The following is a 17491-nucleotide window of genomic DNA, read 5'->3' on the forward strand; positions in this document are numbered from 1 at the left end:
TGTCAAGATGTAACATATTTTTTATATTGTCATGTTTCATTAAATATCTATATACAAATGTTTATACTCTTTTTATTTGATGAACAACTATAAGAGAAGTTGTGGGAGTTTTTTGTGTTTAGGGGACGACCGTATAATAATCTCAGATAATAATACGACATGATGAAAATGAATATTCTGCAACACAAACTGAAGGAAACAAATGTGTACAAAAGCGAGAATAAACTTTGGTGCGTCGAAGCCGTGGAAAAAAAATAAGCATGCGTAGCAACAGATAAAAAATGAATAGTCAATCCGCAATAAATCCTCCTCCCTAACCGAAGAATATGGTCGTTCCATTATTGTAAAAAACAGTATATGGTTGAAACCAAATTTTAGTTCTACTAATCAGCGCGTAATTCTCGTCAAGATGCAATTCACGCCAGAGTTACCGACGGGCTTTTATGCATCAATATTAAAATGTAATGCTGTATGAACAGTACTATATTACAAAAATCAGCAAAATAAGCAAGTTTGGTTATAACTTAACATTTTGCCTTTTTTACCCCTCATCGCCATTTACAGTCACGGCTGTAATGATAGGAATGTAATCCGATTTGTCCAAATGTTCCAGAGGAATAGATTAGCGTAGTTTATAAGGTATGCAAAAGAAAGAGGGAAACTCAGTTGACCTTTTGGTTAATCCACTTTGTAAATGAAACATAACATATGATATTAATAAAGAGATGTGGCACGATTGCCAATGTGGCAAAATACCTAATGACAATGATATAAACTACCATGTGCACTGTACGGTCTTCAACAATGAGTAAAACTTATATCGTATGGTGTGCAAGAAGAAACCACCGAGAGATGAAATAATACGAACACGATTTAAAAGAGAGCACTTTGCAAAAATATATATGTAACATTAAAGCGAAAAAAAAGTAGGATAATTATTTTTCTCCTTAAATTGCAAAAATGGTAAAATTGATCAAGCCTTTCAAAATAAATATGTCAATTTTATTGATAAATGAAGATGCAGATATACTATATGCATTTACATGCAGAATAGTTCATCATATAATGACGTAAAAAATGTCGAAATTTGCATATTTGACCTGAAATTTCGATGTCACTCGTAGTTTTTTTTTTCAAAATATATATCTTGACCACTGTTCTAATAAACAGAATTAAAAAAGTTAAAGGTTTATTTTCCTTTCATAGAATAAAGATAAGATAATCGAGGGGGTATATCTCAACAAGGCAGAAACCCATTACTACATCAAAACCGAAATGGTCTTCAAAACATGCAATATTGTCTTTACCATATGTTTAGCTCTAAATCGTCTTGAAAGTTTCGACATTGGTTTCGATGATGTTCTTTTTTGTTATTTTAGTGATCGATGCTAACGGAAAGCCTCCATCGGGACTGATGAATTTTATTTTAACCTGGGAAGGAGATTATGAAGAATGTCTTCGTATTACAGCCGAAACGTTTAAAGGAAAATACTGTCTAGGTTCTTTTTGGATAACAGGAATTCCAAATCCGGTAAAACATACTACAAATTATATGTCCGAATCAATGCAATGCAGAATTTTTTGTTGTTTTTTTTCTTTCTGTTTTTGCTTAATAATTTCATAGTTGAAACTTTTTGCATCGTTCAATGATATATTTCTACAATGCATATAAATGTAAAGAATGTTGATATATTAATATCTGTTTGTGATCTGATTGATGAAGGCAAAATATAGATCTAGCTTATCTGCATCAGGAAGAGGATAGCATGTTGGTAACCTGGACTCACCTATAATAATAATAATGTACCTTCTTGTACCGGTATTTATTTTATCATTTACAATCAGAATTATTCCCATATATACTATATTTAAGTATTTTTCTATTTCGTACTATGAAAACTTGGGCATGTCATTTGGCATCGTCCTTTGGTGCCTCCTGCAGTCGGGTCATCTTACAATATGTAACAACCTATTCTGCATCAGACACGATGATGACATACTAGGTTTGTGCATCTGCTCATACTATCATAACCAAATTATCTATATTACATTCATGTATACCATGTGAGTCTATCTCCCACCTTGTCATGCAGCACCGTGGCTTTTGCAGTTAAGTTAAATATCCAATACATTGCCAATTTATCTTAGGATTTTTTTTCATGTTGAGGTGTACCCGAGAAGGAAGGGAAACACTGTTGAACGTATATTTATATATATTTATATATGTGTGTAGTTCAAGATGTTCAAACTGCCTTTTCTTTTCTTTGTATGTATACTAGACTATTGTTGTTTCTTTTTGTTATTGTCTTATTAATGTCTTATATTGTACTATGCTCCTTGTGAGCCCATTTAATTGAAATAAAACATCTTCATCTTCTTCTATAAATTTTGTAGTCATTCTGTATACTTGTGCTGAATTTTGTTTGATTTATAATACTTAGAGTGACTAAGAAGTATTTCGGACTTGTTTATTAGAACATTTCGATGATTTGTTAATGTAAAACAGGACAAGTAATTTATACATAGTATCTTAAAGACTTGCTTAAATGTGCAGAACATTTGAAATTCGTGCTTATTTTTTACATAAAGGGGGGATTGTGCTGAAAAGTACTTGTCAATTATTCTGTTTTACTGTAAATTCTATATTTTAGGTAACACAAGCGGATGGAGTTTCAATTAAAATTGGAATGTGTATACCTGATACTTGTACGAAAGAAGAAGAACTTGTAATGTTAAGTGCAGGTATATTATATTCTACACAAATTACAAAATATTTTCATAGTTGTAATATTAATGGACGTTAGACGCTTTGTAGAATGACCATGAACAATTTTCAGTACAATATATGATCTATAGCAAAAGAGAAAGATTTATTAATGAATTGAAATTATTTTGTCATTAAAATATTTCATATTATGATTAAATAGTTTGTAACTTTATTTGGGCCTTTGACTTTTTTGGAGACTTCAAAATGGTTTAAAAGCTCTCACGTGACTGCAAGTTCGGACGACCCTTAGTTGTTTATCAGTCTACCAACTTTGGTAAATAGCGTTGAGGCTTAATTCATTAATGTTGCAAAATCAGTATCGCGAGAACTGCAGATGTTTACAATTACCCTACAGCTTCAAATGTGGCTGAAATTAAGCGATGTGTCACAAAGTGTCTTTTTACCATATAAAACCTTTAATTTTATCTATAGAGTTGGAAAACTTCCTTAGGATGTCAATTCTTATTTCAGTCGTCCCTAAATTGACCAACAACCGAATATATGCTTATGATTTAACTTGCCAGGAACCAGGTCGTAAACTTGATACCAGAGCTATAGCCGTTATGTAAGTATCCAGAAACCAGGTCGAAAACTTGATACCAGAGCTATAGCCCTTATGTAAGTATCCTGGAACCAGGTCGTAAGCTTGATACCTGAGCTATAGCCCTTATATAAGTATCCAGGAACCAGGTCGTAAACTTGATACCAGGGCTATAGCCCTTATGTAAGTATCCAGGAACCAGGTCGTAAACTTGATACCAGAGCTATAGCCCTGATGTAAGTATAAGTGCACAATCCAGGCTCATGTTTGGTCCTAAAGAGAAATATACAGGAAATAAGAAAATAAATTAATTAGACATGCAATGTTAGATTCAATGGTAATGATGTCACAGAAATGCTAATATTGTTATAGGAACCTTAGAGTATAAATATGAGATTGACAGACGTCTGTGAAGTGGGCCTGGTGTGAAAAAGATTCAAAGAAGCTTGACCCTGAAAAAATATTAGGATTTTTAACAAACTGTTATTTAGAAATTTAGAAAAAAATTATGGAACTAATGTTCCAACTCCCTTAGGCAAAATTGACTTTTGATAAATTAGGCTATTTGTTTAGGTATCTTTTTGGTCATATAGCTCTTTACATGTTTATGTCTTTTACATCCGGGGCTTTCTAATATTTGGGTTTGAGCCATCCTGATGAAGGTCAATCCAGAAAAGTACTTCGGACGCACGAAAGTAATAAAGCATTAGTTTCATTTTAGAATAAACAATAATCTCTGCGTTTATAGTTTTTCCCTGACGTTTGAAAACGATACAAATTATTTATATATGATATAAAATGTTTACTTCTTAATTCGAAGCAATACTTATTCTTGTTTTGCATAACAGTTTTCATGTTTTATATTACTAGCACTGTACCATTAGTCTTCACCTTTGACCTACTATAATATATACCTTTATATCGGCAAAATAAGCGTTAACCCTTTGACCGAGTTGTTGACATATAATTATGTAACTACTAAACTGGCTAGGGACTTGTTAAGACAATGACAAGAAAAAATTTCCTAAACAAACTAAAGAATAATTACAAGCTTTTAAAACTCAATTACTTATTATTACAAATATTTAGGATCCTAAAATGGTATTTCCAATTTGGATCCTATGATGGTATTTCCAATTTGGACACATTTTTCAGATTAAATTGTTGACCTACGATGGGCTGGCATATTGATAGTTTAACATTCTTAATATGTCCTATTTCTATCATTATTTTAAAATCTCTGTTTCAGTTCAGTTTGTTCTGTCTTTGTTGTTGTTATGACAATAGCAACAATCTATGACATAATCACAAGACACATAATAAAACGTAACAAGACAAGTAAATATACGGTTAATTCTTCAACTAATGAAACACAAGAGACAGATGCAATAAAAGAGGAAGCCTATTCCAAAAACGCAAATATTCCAGCAGTATTTAGTACAAGAGAACAAAGTATCAATGAAGAAGAGAAACCAACCAATCAGCACGGTACAGGGTATTGATATATAGATTTGGTGAACAAAATAGATAAGGTCATATTTTTTTACTTTGAAAACCTGTTGCGCATAGTGTTCAATAAAATTTGAAAGGCTTACTCAGTGATTAAATTTAAAAACGTAGCTCTTGAGAAAGGCTTACTGGGCATTTTAAATTTTGAAAATGAAATATCGAAGAAAAATGTTTTAATGTTTGCCATAAGATAATAAGATAATAAGACCATATGTACGAACATTTACTCTATAGCTCTAGTATTTTTACACAATACATTGACTTCCAAATTTTCTATTGATTTTGAATTTGAACTCTATTCGTATCAACTGATCTGAAAGTAAAAGATAAGTTAAAGTCTTGTCCACCACGCATTTTTCCAACATTGATCTATTAATACTAATAGAAGTCATGCATGGCCATATTTTCTATAAAGGTAACCGAGGCTGAAAATTATATCGTGTAAATGGTTTGTCTGGGGGGAAAAACGTCGAAGCATATACACTTAAAGTTTCTATCTCTTGTTCAGCAAGAACGATTGGCATGATCTATGAATTGTAATTTTAAATTAAACACACAATATTTTTCATTTAAATTGTATGTATATTCTTTACATCAGAATGACTACAAATTAACCTATGTACATTAAAAAGACCACATACACAATAAATGAATTAAAACAGCATTGAATTTACAGTGCATCGGTTCCTTAAGTTCTTTTAGAACAGTGAAAGTGTCGATTAAAATATGATAGATTGCGTCATTGATTGATTTGTTTTGTGTTTAACACCACTTTTAACACCATTGGCTATTTCGTGGTGGCCAGATTTTATTTATGAAAAAACCAGGAATGTCCGGAGAGAACCAAAAATCTTTGTAAGGAAAACTGGCATACTTAGTCAATTCAGATTGGAGTCGAACGCACCTGTTACTTGCGGGGTTCGAGCTCACATCCCCAGTGTTGAAGCCCCTTAAATATAATAGACATACCTAGGTGTTTTATTGTTATACAGATATTAGAATTTCTGAAAATGATGTGAGTGACTTTCCTTTCTTTGTGTTAATAGGGATCCTTGGACAATTACTGTTATCCTTTTCCGTATACACGAATGGTTCCAAGATTCTAAGCACAAACCAATCAGCTGGGACTTTAACAGCTATCAACGGTATCAGATTCATTAGTATGACATGGATAATACTGGGTCATACATTTGTATTTGGATTTATGCAGGGCAGCGTAGGTATGCATTATTAAAAGATTTAAAAGTTGGCTAATTCAATAACAAAGTTAATATTTCAGACAAAAACTAGCATTTGTTAACTTTGAGGTTGCTTGTCGTTTAATCGTTACAAAACAGTTTCTTTCAAATATGGAGGGTATATTTTTTATCCAATGAATTGAGCTCAAAGGATCACCTCGTCTGAACATCCGTCTTTTAATCCGTCCGCTTATCTGTCAATCCAATCTGTGTATATTTCCGTATTTCTATCTGACTGTATGTATTCCAATTTGTTCCTAGAGGGAAGTGAAACAAATTTGTTTCCTTTGAAATTAGCATAAACTAGATGTGTCGGAGTGACACGAATGTCCCCGCTCGCAAAAGAAAAAAGCTTGAAGCCAATTTTAAAAGTGGAAATTAGAAAATGAAAGTCCTTCTGTTCGTTGTGGAATGACGGAATAACAGAATGACGGAATGACGGATAAGGGTAAAACTAAATAGTCCCGACAACTTTGTTGCGGGGCTATAAAAACTTGTTCCTCTATGTTTTGAAAAAAAATAATTGTTTGTTTGCCAATTTATTTATTTTTACTGTAGAAAATATTGCCACGATGTTTCCAACCTATATAAAGAGGCTCTCATTTATGGCTGTCGTAAATGCCCTGGTTGCTGTAGATACGTTCTTTGCGCTCAGGTATGAGTTTAATGAAAGTATAGATACATGTAGATGAAATTTAAGCTATTGATTTAGACAAAATATTCTTTGCACGTTTTAAGTTTGCTTTGTATTTTAAGTTGTGGCTTTGTCTTTGTTTTGCAGGCATTTTTTTTTTCAAATGACCATTTAAGATTTCAAACAAAATGTTCAAACTTCCTTTCAAATGTTACGAGCTTTCATATGTCTTAAAACTGAAGAAGATAAGGAAAATCCGATAAGGACAAAAATTCTTGGAGAGTCTATTTCTTGATAACGTAAAACATCAAAATTGTCAAACAATTTCTTTTTGGATATATTAATAATGCTTATTTGTATGAACGTTTAACGTTTCAGATCAATTCAATCTAATTAAAATATAGAACTCTGTATGAAACCAGAGTTCTACATTTTAATTAGATTGAGATCAATTTTGAATAGAGAGAAACTTCAAAAACTGACAAAGAATCTAATTGATATCTCCAAAATTTAATATAAGTTGTTCAGATTTCGATGCTTGGGAAATGGCCATTTAATTTGAGAAGGGAGCATGGAGCTTGAACTTATTATTTGTTATCCTGATTTTTTTTAATGTATTTAAGTATGTTATAGAATTTCATGTTATATTTTAGTGGTCTTCTGTTAACCTATTTAACTCTGAAGCAGATGAAGAAAAGCAAAGGAAAGATTAACTGGTTCCTGTTCTATTTTCATCGTTTTTGGAGGTTGGTAGGAAACAAAATGATAACATAAAAAGAAATAGATGAGTATTTTTAATTAATTACATTTTGATGAAATATTTATTAATTAGTAGATTATAGTGATCTCCTGTTAACCTATTTAACTCTGAAACAGATGAAGAATAGCAAAGGAAAGATTAACTGGTTCCTGTTCTATTTTCATCTTTTTTGGAGGTTGGTAGGAAACAAAATGATAACATAAAAGGAGGTAAATGAGTATTTTTAATTAATTAAATTTTTGATGAAATACTTATTAATTAGGAGATTTCTGTTCAAAGGGAAATAAATCATTTTTTTAAAGATTTTTAAAAGACAAAATGACATTTTGGATTTTTTTCCTTTTCTTTGGTAAATTGTTTGAAGTATTTAGTGGTAGGTTTGTCTGTCATTCTTGATTTTTAATTAATTAAATGATTAACATATTGTTATACCCATCGTAAGCTATACTTTACGTGACAACTGAATTTTTTAAATTAAGTCATAAGCGACATTAAAATATGCAATATAATCAAAACCTACTTATACATTGTTTTTTGAAAATGCCTTAAGTATATAACTTACATGTTAGAAACATATGTGTTTCTTTCTTTTTCCTTCCGCAAAATGACAATTAAAATGCTGTCTTAAATTATGATTAATATGTATAAACATCATGAATATAAGATTTGAAGAATTTACTGTTGGAGCTAATTTCCTTATGCATGTAGAGTAACACTTTGATTTGCCTACTTACAGTGTTTGTATAAAGGTTTGCTAACGTATTATGATTAAGATTGACATCTGCAAACAATATAAATATAAAGCAGTTAAACCAGTATATATTATATTTAGATTCCTAACTTCCAGGATAACATCAATCAAATTTAAGTATAATGTAGATCTCCGCCTATTATATTGTTTGCAGATTTCAATCTTAATTACAATGCTTGAGCAAACTTTTGTACAAACAAAGCAAGCAAGCCAACCAAAGTCTTAGTCTGCAAGCATTAGGAAATTAGCTCTAAGTGTTCATGCAACCTTTGCTACCTTACATGTTTGTTATCAAAACTCCAAAAATTAGTTCGACTTCATCTATTTTTAGTACAAACAAACACAATTCAATGGAAATGTAGAATGGTTATTTACTTTAAACTTTGATATAAATCAACAAATAATCATTGACCATTGACATAAGGTTTTAAGTGTAATGGGCTCTTTCATTTTTTAATATCTGAAACATACAAGTAAGTGTATTTCATGATTTTCCAAAACTAGAACTTAATTATATTTTTTCATAATGTTTGTTTTAAATGTTCTGTTTACTTTACTTGTTCTAATTAGATTAACTCCTCCCTACATGTTGATTATGGGGATTTATATAGCAGTATTGCCTTACATTGGAAACGGACCTTTCTGGCCCAAGGATGGCTTCGAGAAAAATTACTGTCAAAACACGTGGTGGTGGAATCTGTTATACATAAATAACTTTAAACCAGTTAGTGAAGAGGTTAGTATACATTTCAGCAATATTATCCTATTAAGATTGTGTTGTGATGAGCCGGTGTTATTTAAATCTGCAAATATGTAAAACATGATTGATATTTTCACCCTTCTTTATCACATGAATTTATTTACAAAGAGATGTAATACGATGCATAATATCTGTTTTGCCTAGCTTTTTTATTTCGATTCGAACGGTATAAGAATGTGGATAAAAAGGTCCTGAAACATATGTACCATTTCAAGATCCAAGTATGAATACATAATATACACTCGCACACAATAATAAACATTTGACCTTTCTATTAAAACCAGGTTTATTTATATTTTTGTAGTGTTTTGCCTGGGCTTGGTATTTAGCAAATGATATGCAGTTTTATATAATCAGTCCAATCATTATCCTACCTCTTTATTTGTAAGTATCATCGATTTATACTTTTATTCTTATTGTTATCAAATGGACTTGATAAGTTAAGATGTTGACCGTATTTATGTACTGGATATTCACAATGACATTTTTTACTACTAATTAGTATGAGTCTGATGATGTGATGATGATGATGATGATGATGATGATGATGATGATGATGATGATGATGATGATGATGATGATGACGACGACGACGACGATGATGATGATGATGATGATGACGACGATAATGACGATGATGACGATGATGATGATGATGACGATGACGATGATCATCATCATCATCATTTCGGTTTGACTCAGCCGGGTATCGAACCAACTACCTTCCGCACTTGAAGCGAGCACTCTTCATCTAATTCACCGAGCCAGATTGTTTCTTGCCGAAAAGTTTTTGAAAAAATATCATCTTCTTTTTAATTTATTTTCAGTGTTCTCATCCGCTTCGTTTCTAATGCTATAGTGCTAATGCGGCGTAAAGCAACCAACAATCAATCAATCTAATGCTATAAGAATGTTTTCTCAAGTGTGAATTAACTTGACATTTTGTCAACGTCTATATGTACCTACTAGTTTATACGTTTGTATAACCTCATATAAATGTTTACCAAATTATCTTGTATATTCAAAAACTATGCTCATTTTCTTCTTTTTAATTTGTATATGTAGTTCGAAGATAGCAGGTACAATTGTTATAAGCATTTTTTTGCTTGCAACATCAATAGCATCAGGGATTGTATCTAAGCATTTTGAACTTGGAGTTTCCACGTTCGGGTAAGTTTTATAAGAATACTGGAAAAGGAATCACAATTTAATTGTTTATTCGAACAGGATGCTCTATAGTTTTCAGACAATAGAGTTGATGTATAAAATTTCCAAATCATAGAGTAAAGCATTAAATTAAAGTAGGTTTTGAGGAATTTTATTTGCATTGTGTCTTTGTAGAATTGTTTACATGCTTAGCGTCATTGATTATTTTCTATGTTTTTATGCCTCCGCCTTTCCCTTGATCAGCCGTCTTTCCGTCCGTCCGTCCGTCCCATTTTCGTTTCCGCACTCTAACTGAGGTTTGCCTCGTGTAAATTTTATGAAACTCATACACAATGTTACAAATTAAAACTTGCAGACAGAATTCGAATTTTGGAAGCGAGTCATCTACCGTTCTAAAGTTATGCCCCTTTATAACTTGGACAATTGCATTTATTTTCATTTCCGCACTCTGACTTAAATTCGCTTCATCCAAATTTTATGAAACTCATACACAATGCTTAAAACTACAAAACGCATATAGGATTCGAATCCAAACAGGGAGTCATTTACTGTTCTAGAGTTATTCCACTTTTTTTACTTGGAAAATTGCAAAGATTTAGCGGGGGCATTCGTGTCCTCAGACACATTCTCCTTTTATTCATTTTTTTCAATCTTAATCTTAAGAAAAGTTTTTTTTTTGCTTACATGTCATCTATGTAGAATCATTGTATAGTCTAAGTACATATTGATTTGGATGTTTCTAAAGGACAACGTTGGATGATGTAGATATGGATCATGTAAATAAGTGGTTGTCAGTGTTTTATATTTGATTTCGTTTATTGATTTTAGCATAAACAGTCCGTACGTTTTCTCGTTTTAATTGTTCAATATTTGATAAAGTCGGGGGTTTTAAGTATGATCTAACTATATGGCACATAATTTAAGTAACTATGAAAGAATTGAGTATAAGGTTTTAAGTAATTTGCGGTAACGTAATCCCACTTTTCGTTTCTGCCATGATTTCGTCAGTCACTCTTCGACTTAAACAGTTTTAATTGACCCTTCGATATCTTCCTCCTCTATTATAATTAATCACAGGTTTAATCCACCATTTTCTACATCAGAAAATTCGTGTACCAAGTCAGGAATATGACAGTTGTTTTCCATTCGTTTGATGTGTTTGAGCTTTTGATTTTGCCATTAAATACGGGATTTTCCGTTTTGAATTTTCCTTGGAGTTCGGTATTTTTGTTCTTTTACTTTTTATTACATTTTTATTGCTCAGCTAATTTGCGTTGAAATGGCAAAATGTGTTTTTATTATGTCTCATTTATAACCTTTCTAAGAAATTTTAGATATGTGTCTTTCCTGGGAGGACGAAAGAGTCAAAGTTGTTATGTCAAATACACCTTGATATTGACATGTCTTTATTATTCATACTTTGTTTCCTATAAATACATTTGAATATTCTCTTGCAAAATTTGATTTTAGTACTGCTTCTGATTTTAGAAAAAATGGTGACGCACATTTTAACGAATACTATCAGAAGCCGTATTGTCGAATGGGACCTTATCTTCTAGGAATGTACACAGGTTATCTCCTGTATAAAAGTAACTGTAAATACCGCATTAACAGGGTAAGTTTTTTTTATTCAGCCATGCTGGATCTATGCGATCACTCTGGTTTTGGAGATGGTGCAGAATACTAAGTTGAAGACATATCATGAAACTAATTATGTGTTTTTATGACTTGTAGAAACCTTCTACACCATTTTAATCATCAACTGCAAACTTTTGACATGTTATTTGCCCTTAAATTAAGAAAAGATTGGTCGAATAGTGACTTTATTTTAGATATACACTTGCATATAGTTCCTTTTTAAATCAAAATTTATGATGATTTACTATTTATGAATTAATTTGAAAAAGTATTTGTACATCAATTGAATCAGTTGATAAGAATTTTGAAAGTATTATATTAGTATCTTGTTCTTGTGTAAATTATATTAATTTGTTCAATGAAATGTAGGTCAACATGTGTATTAATATAGCTAAGTTGATTCCCACACTTTTTTGAAATGGTATTACTCCAATTCTTTCCATAGGCAAGTAAGAGTCAGAATGATTATTAACTGTCATGATTTTCAAATAAGTATTAATTAGAAACAACCCCAGGCTTAATTCAAAACAGTTCATATCTCATGACCTGTTACATAATTAAATAGACACAATTTATTACACACTTAACTAAAAAACAAATGTATTATTTATTTTGATCTACACTACATTAAAATATTCTGTTAATTTTGCTAGCTAGCTGAATGATTAATCTGATGTTTTTTTTTCAAAGAAAATACTTAAAATGAAAAAAATATGTATAAAAAATGCAAGCAAATTTTATTTAAAATCAGTGCCATTATCGTCTGACATAAGTCAATTATCAAGTTCTAATTAATTAGTTACAATTATCAGAAATTTGGTTGAAATATTAAACAAAATTGCATAACTCTTACCTGAGCATTTTCTGCAATAAAATGTATTTTTTTGTTTTACATTTATATCCCATTATATTGCTATTTAACAGTAATTGCAAATATCTCAGCATTAGGTATTTGTACATTTAGATTTGAATACAGGAAATGTAATTTTTTTCTTAATGAAGAATGAACACCAATTTAGATAAAAAATAGTTATTTTTTTTTATATTTTGTTGTTGAGAAAGTGCATTTTTAAGGCCTCTTTCTGGAAATTATTAAACCTGTCATTATTAATGGCATATATATAAAATATATTACTTGGTTGAGGATTTTCCTTTCCATTCTTGTCAAAAATAAAATCTGACAGAGTCTAAAACGAAAGATCAGTATATATATCTATATTTGCATCAATATTGCGAAAATTCCCTACTTTGGACAATAACATAGAAATTTTACAGTAAGATTGAAAATGAAAACAGGAAAAAAATTAGAAAAAATAATGGTCAGAAAGAATATCAGACTAGCTATGGCTGGATCACAACATCAACGATGCTTTGATTAGATATACGATGCAAGTGGTTGCCTACTTATGTTCTTTAGTGACAATTGTGAGCTCATATTGTATAGGTGTCATATTGTGATTGTCGTAATTGTTGAAGACCAATTGGAATTAAATATTCATTTCTCGTGGGCTACCGTGTACAGATAAGATAAAATAATATTTAAACTCCCGGGATAACTGCATTTCATCGAATAAAAATAGTGTTCTGAAGTTACATCATATGTCCCCACTTATTGTTTTTAATTAGGACAAATTGTTTAAAATAATATGTCAGCCCTTATAATGAATGGCTCAACCGTGATACATCTCACAGTATCGAAATCGCCTGGTGACTTTTCTTTTAGTTTTTCATGATAAAAACTCGTTTCTTAACCTGATCAAATCTTCTGCCTTTTGATACATTGTGAAGCACACCTTTCTGGAACTTTTCTTTGCAGTATCCAATGTTTGAAAAAAACTTGCATGAATTTTAATCTAATACATTTTTAGATCTAATATGTTACAAGTTTCAGTGAAACATACCAAAGTTGGGTACAAACACTTCTCATTTCCTATCCCAGGCCAATGTTTTAAATATAAGTTTAGTTTCAGTCATATTCATGAATCGTGATACATAATGCCATATGTTGATATTCTAAGTTAATGAAAACAACACTATTCTGTAGTACACAACCTATTCTTTTGATCTGGCGGTCAGTTTTTTCAATAAAATTATAAAAAAAATCTCAGTCTTTATAACAAGTTTAGATATTATTTTTTTTTTTAAAAACGATACGTTAAAAATAAATTACGTTTATGCAAGCTATGCAATTTTGTACTAGTCATCATTTCATTTTGTGCTGCAGTTACCAAAGAATAAATTGAAATGTCTTATATTGCAAGGAACATAAAATTAATTAGAGAAATACTCCGAAATAAAGAGAGTTAGCAAATAAATTCTTCTTTCTTTCTTTTTTCATAACATGATAATGCTAACATTGATAAGAATATAACTCAAGGTCAAAAGAGAAATACAAGAAAACTAAATATTTTGATATACACAAACAACCTCTAGTACTGCAGTTTAAAAATGGCATATTAAAGATATTTCAACATCATGTTAAGTTCCCGTAGTCTTTCCGAAATAAACTTATACTTGATGTGATTTATAAGTGATCCATACAAGTAATCTCTTTCACATGAACAGGATATTTAAAAATTCCCCATTTGTCGATTATACTGCTAATGAATTGGTCGTCCCGAAGATGGTCCACTTATCATTCAATTAAATGTTTTGTTACAGTACCTGAACTTCTTGCTTTGGATAGTATTTTCTGTAATTGCTGTTCTGGTATTGTATGGAGTGTATGGAAACTACAACGATAATCCAATGTCTGAAGATGTTACTGCTCTTTACAACGCGGTCCACAGATCTGCATGGGGTGCTGCCATCTGTTGGGTAATATTTGCGTGTGCTACGGGAAATGGTGGTGAGTACTTTTGGTATGTGTGATATTTGGTATATTCTCGATTATTCCGTCCAAAACATATAGAATAAATTGTTAAGCAATGGTGAAAAGCATAAATTTTATACAGATTATTTTTTGTTAAAGTGAAAGATACCAAAGGAACATTCAAAACACATAGGGGGGAGAAAAACTGACAAATCCATGGCAAAAAAATAATCAGACGAACAAAAATGTCCACAAAACACTACATAGAAAACTAAAACCTGAGCAACACAAACACACCAAAATCCGGGGTTCTTCTTTGTTGAAATAGTTAATTTTTTTTATAGTGATTAAGATTATATTTAAAAGTTGACAGCTGTACCCCAATATTTGACATTTTTACCTATTATGTCTGTATTTTGCAAACACATTGTTGTCAATATAATGGAATTCTTTGCGACTGTCATACAAGTAAGAGGTTAAGCTAGCTATAAAACCAGGTCCATCCACCATTTTCTACATAAGGAAATGCCTGTACCAATTCAGGAATATGACAGTTGTTTTCCATTCGTTAATGGTGTTTGAGCTTTTGATTTTGCCATTTTATAAAGAAGTTTCCGTTTTGAATTTCCCTTGGAGTTCGGTATTTTTGTTATTTTACTTTTCCCTGCTCTGCGTGTGGCACCCGTCCTATTGCTCAAGCAAGTACTAATCCGATGATATGTCTCATCCGGAGATGTCACAATGGAGGAAATATGACGGGATTGTGGTCACGACAATTGGAAAATACATGTACTTGTAAAAACGCAGTTCATTGCACATAAAATAATTACAGTGGCGTTTTATTGTCATGAGGTCTCAATAAAACATCGCTTTCATCTCAGCTGAAATGTTTTACCGATTAGCATTTAACATACATAACGAAAGATAGCAATATATATGTGAGATGTGCAGCTTTTTTAAAAGAAATAACGCTTGTGAACAAGGTGTTTACCATTGCAAGTCAGCTGTATTTGTTTAGCCCTGTGACACTAAGACTACTATAACACATTGTGTTATAGTAGTCTCATTGTGGCACAAGGAACTATACTTCACCTACACAATAACTTCCATTATGTCATACAAATCTGTTTCTTGTCGTCTATATTTATTTTCGTAGGCTTTATCAATACTTTACTATCCTGGAAGATGTTTATACCATTTAGTAGGCTGACGTTTTGTGCCTATTTATTACATCCCGTGGTACAGTTTTACTATTATGGATCCAAGAAGAAGATGACATATTGGGATGACCACCAGACGGTAATTCTTATTAAGACGAAAGCACTCTCAATCCTGCGCTAAATTGTATTTATTTTTCTATGGTTTCACTTTTTTGTGATAAACATTTAGTGATTTCAAATTAAGGCGAAAGTAGTTTACCGATGTTCAAACTTCGTAAATCGATTAAGAGCAGACAAATCAAGGTAACACACAAAAACTAAGGGCATCGCAAAAGGAGCGAGACCAGGTGCGTCGACAGGGCAAGATGAAATTAACTAAGCAAACTGATGTCAAATGTTTACCATGATGGATTCAAATTCGTTGATTTGATTTACTACAAAAGAGAGTTGAAAGATACCAAAGGGATAATCAAACTCATGCATGTAAGTTAAAGACCACATGACAATACCATAACCAGTACCATAACAAAAAACGAAAAGCGACGAAAAAACACAAAACAATCTACAAGACACAAGCTGAAAACTGAAGAATGATCAACGTGAACCCTACCGAAAACCGGAGTTGATTTCAGATGCTCCAAATATGTAAGCAGATCCTGTTCCGCATATTATACAAATTATACCTAAAGAATGTAGATCATTTCACATTTGCTTACTATTAACTTCTGTAATCATAACATTGGAAATGGTATGGTCCCCAACACAAGTAGGTTTATCGTTAATAATAATACTGTTCGTCATTTTTTTCGTTTCTCCATGGTATTTTTTGTTTATATTAAAATTGCGGATTTCGATTGCCTTTATAGTGTCTTCTCTGTTTCTAAACGAAATTTAATGAATTTATACAGTATTTGGTGATGATTGGAGATTTTTGGTAACCCGTGTTAAATTTATTTACGACGTGTGTGTGTGTGTGTGTGTGTGTTTGTTAATCATATTGATTATTGTCAAGTTATAACCATATTGATTATTGTCAAGTTATAATCATATTACATAGTGTATTTACTCTGTGTAACTGAAGTACTGAAATGTACGCAATCAGTGCTTCTACGGGTAGGTATGTAAGTTGAACACGTAATACAGTAAATAGCAATACTGTAGTATGGTAAATTTTCATCATCCATTAAATTAAATCTGCTATGTGTACCTAGAAATCTACTCCGAAAAAGGTTAAAGATTCAAAGAGGTCATCTGCAGATCAGGCGAAGAACAAGCATTATTTGCAATATACATGTCACTTTTTTATTTTAGATATACGAGTTTGTCGCACACGTGGTAATGTCGTTTGCGGTTGCATTTATCGCTTCACTTGCATTTGAATCACCTATGATGGGACTAGAAAAGGTCATTTTCAGACGAGAAAGGAAGAAACATGCACTTTAATCCAAAGGAGTTAAATTGTTAATGCATTTTACCAAATACGAGGTTTTCAATGTTATCAGTGTATTTTGCAAAAGAAAACGTTTTATACATTTTGATATACATATATGATTTATTTTTAATATTTTGTAACTGTAACTTTTTGTATTCATTTTTGTTCTTTTTAACATTGCTTTAATAAACAGACTTTAAAAGGAATCCTTCTTTTTATTTTTATTTACAGAAGTCATTATAAATATCACTATCTAAAGGTTATAGCGTGGTCTATCTATCTTCAACATCTTCTTGTGGTATAAACCTACTTTTTCATTTTT

The 17491-nt window shown here is 31.4% G+C and overlaps 1 protein-coding gene and 1 long non-coding RNA gene across 2 annotated transcripts; both read left to right on the top strand.

Annotated features, from left to right (window-relative positions):
- Positions 1-1396: 1396 nt before the first annotated feature.
- LOC127704551 (uncharacterized) lies at positions 1397-3321 on the top strand. The gene is made up of 3 exons (XR_007983326.1): positions 1397-1531; positions 2652-2742; positions 3239-3321. It is a non-coding gene; the product is annotated as an uncharacterized LOC127704551 (long non-coding RNA).
- Positions 3322-4766: 1445 nt separating this feature from the next.
- LOC127706639 (nose resistant to fluoxetine protein 6-like) lies at positions 4767-17358 on the top strand. The gene is made up of 11 exons (XM_052211293.1): positions 4767-4803; positions 5810-6037; positions 6614-6710; positions 7343-7435; positions 8771-8936; positions 9265-9344; positions 10026-10130; positions 11616-11742; positions 14427-14613; positions 15734-15876; positions 17049-17358. The coding sequence occupies exons 1-11, from the start codon at positions 4767-4769 to the stop codon at positions 17178-17180; spliced, it is 1395 nt and encodes a 464-aa protein (XP_052067253.1). The 3' UTR covers positions 17181-17358.
- Positions 17359-17491: the final 133 nt, after the last annotated feature.

This window comes from Mytilus californianus, unplaced genomic scaffold (genome assembly GCF_021869535.1).
Source record: "Mytilus californianus isolate M0D057914Y unplaced genomic scaffold, xbMytCali1.0.p SCAF_6, whole genome shotgun sequence".
NCBI classification, from domain to species: Eukaryota; Metazoa; Mollusca; class Bivalvia; order Mytilida; family Mytilidae; genus Mytilus; species Mytilus californianus.